Source organism: Microtus ochrogaster, chromosome 2 (assembly GCF_000317375.1).
Source record: "Microtus ochrogaster isolate Prairie Vole_2 chromosome 2, MicOch1.0, whole genome shotgun sequence".
In the NCBI taxonomy this organism is placed as follows: domain Eukaryota; kingdom Metazoa; phylum Chordata; class Mammalia; order Rodentia; family Cricetidae; genus Microtus; species Microtus ochrogaster.
In genome coordinates, this window is record NC_022010.1 from 12,206,560 (window position 1) to 12,209,425 (window position 2,866).

General features: G+C 44.9%; 1 protein-coding gene across 1 annotated transcript in view; it reads left to right on the top strand.

The window, feature by feature from the left end:
• The window catches only part of LOC101990659 (ubiquitin-like), a 4,388-nt gene extending 4,100 nt beyond the window's left edge, over positions 1-288 (top strand). Inside the window, exon 3 of the mRNA XM_005344360.2 lies at positions 4-288. Coding sequence (XP_005344417.1) covers positions 4-204 — 201 coding nt within the window. The 3' untranslated portion in view covers positions 205-288. The remainder of the gene's footprint in view (positions 1-3) is intronic.
• The last annotated feature ends 2,578 nt before the right edge of the window (positions 289-2,866 follow it).

Genomic DNA, 2,866 nt, shown 5'->3' on the forward strand with positions numbered 1-2,866 from the left:
AACATCCAGAAAGAGTCCACCCTGCACCTGGTCCTGCGCCTCAGGGGTGGGATGCAGATCTTTGTGAAGACCCTGACAGGCAAGACCATCACCCTCGAGGTTGAGCCCAGTAACACCACTAAGAAAGTCAAACAGGAAGATGGACGCACCTTTCTCAGCACACTGTCTAGAAAGAGCACTCCTTGTGCTTGTTCTTGGGCTTGAGGGGAGATGTCTTAGTATCCCGTCTTTTAAGCTGTTAACCAGTTTCATTGCACTTTGAATAAAGTTCTTGCATTCCCAAAGGTCTGATCTTGTTTTTGCTTTCATTTGTTGGAACCTGATGTTGAAATATGCAGATTATTAAGTTTGTAAAATTACATGCTTGGGAGTTAAGTGGCTCATTTAAGCCCACTGGCTCCTTTTCCAGAGAACCAAGGTTCAGTGTCCAGCATCAACGATGTAGCTCATCTGTAACTCCAGTTCTAGGGCCTCCAATCCTCTTTGGGGCTCTTGCAGCAGGCAGTCAAAAGTGTATGGGGATGCGGTTTTTTGCTCTTTTTAACTTTAAAAACAAACGTGCTGTCACACACATGCCATTAATTCCAGCAGAGATAGACAGATCTCTTGATTTTAAGGCCATCCTGGGCTATACAGAGAAACACTGTCTCAAAAGACTACGTGAATGGTTGCCATGGGTAACAGAAGAAAATAAAAATTTGAGGTGGGGCGGGAGTTTTCAAGTTAGTTTCTCTGTGTAACTTTGGAGCCTGTTTTGGAACTTGTTCTGCAGACCAGGCTAACCCTGAACTCTGGAGATCCTTCTGCCTCCCAAATGCTGGGGTCAAAGGCATGCACCACCACCTGGCTTTTTAAATATTTGTAGGTGTGTTCCTGCTCATGGTTGAAGATTGGAATCAGTTTTTCCACTCTGGTACCCAGGACTCTTAACTTCCTCAGGCACAGCAAGCACTGACTGACCTATTGCTCATGTTGGAGTATGTAATACTTAGTGTTTCAAGTGTTCAATTTAGTATATAATTCTGCTGTCTTTGCTTTTAGCCAGAGCTCCCACTCCAGTGTGTTCAGCTTCATGCATACACAGGTATAGCTCACGAACAGTGGGAGAGAGCTGTATTGTATACACTACTAGTTCACTTCAGACTTCAGTATTGTCAGGTTTAACAGTTTTCATCCTGTGCAAAGGGGAGAAACTTTCTCAAAAACAGGAAGCCAAGGTCACACATGTATTCAATAAGTTCAGGCATGTCAGGAGCATGCAAAGAGAATTGCTCTGCTTCTCAGGGTCCTATCTGTAATGGATGACAGCTTTAAGCACTCCATAGTTTGTCTTCACATCTGGTATTAAGAGTTCATTTACAGGGGTTAAGAATGTTGGCCCCTCTTAGGACCCAGATTCAGTTCTAATCACCTACATACAGCTTGCAACTGTCTACCTTCAGTTACAGTGGATCTGGCATCTTCACACAGACATACAGTAATCAATGCTGATAAAAATAAGTTATTAAAGTTTACAGTGGCCGGGCGGTGGTGGCGCACGCCTTTAATCCCAGCACTTGGGAGGCAAAGGCAGGCGGATCTCTGAGTTCGAGACCAGCCTGGTCTACAGAGCTAGTTCCAGGACAGGCTCCAAAGCCACAGAGAAACCCTGTCTCGAAAAACAAAACAAAAAAAAATAAAGTTTACAGTGGTTAAGAGCACTGTCCTGAGTTCAGTTGCCAGCAACCATAAGGTAACTCACAAACATCTCTAGTGGAATTTGAATGTTTTCTTTTGGTATAAAGATGTGTACATTAAATCTTGACGTTCACTTACAGAGGTGGGGTTGAGTCGGGATGGGTTGAACAGTACACGACTCCAAAGGGGATCCAGCAGCAGCCCGATGTTTCCAGATTGGCATTCCTGGCAAGCAATTGGGTCACATGTAGGTTTAGTAATGAAGGCTGCAGCACCCCCAAGAGATTGCAGTGATGCTGGTGACACAGGCCTTTAACCACAGCACTTGGGAGGTCCAGGACAGCCAGGATTGTTAACACAGAAAACCTATCTCAAAAAGAAAAATAAGTTGCTTTCCAGCCCTTATTCAAAGGCCCCACCACAGCTGAATTACACAACACCCCTTGGATTACAGCAGGCAAAAGGTCTCAAAATTAGCCAGTTTCTCCCCTAATCTCATAATCTGTATGGTTCCCCATTCTCCACCCAAATTGTCCTTTTTTTCTAAAGCTTTGACTCCCACCTAGAGATTTCCTAGAGGTTCATTTCTTAATTAGGGTGTCTCTTGTAACCCAGGCTGGTCTTGGAACTCCTCATACCTCAGTGTTGTGCAGGACTGCCTTCCAAGCCATACTGCCACCATCTTCACCAACAGCCAGCTTGCAATGTGATTTCAGCTGGACTTGCTGCTATTGCTTTTATAGAAGGAGGAACAGAGAGTGTCATGGGACCATCATCTAAATATGCAGCCACTCCTCACCAGATGACAGCAATTCTGTCCTAACTACATGGCCTCCAGGAGGAGCTTAAGAAAATAGGCAGAAAAGGAATAGGAGAAGCTGACTTCATCTCTGTAGCCGCAGTGAAGTCATCATCCATGCCTTCCACTGTGGCTGCTTTTGGGGTCATCCACACTCCTGCTCCCATCCTTCACACACACTCTGTAAATAAATTCAATAAACTCATTAGTTTTTCTGGGTGAACTTTGGTGGACTCAGACCTCCATTTGTCCTTGGCACCTTAGGAGGAGGGGCAGATGTGGTTTCCATCTCCTCCAGGGAAGGGATTTTAGCAACACTGAGTCCAAGTGCTGAGACAGAATCCTTTATATAGCAGCTTAACATTATTTGGTAGTCAGTCACGGTGGCAG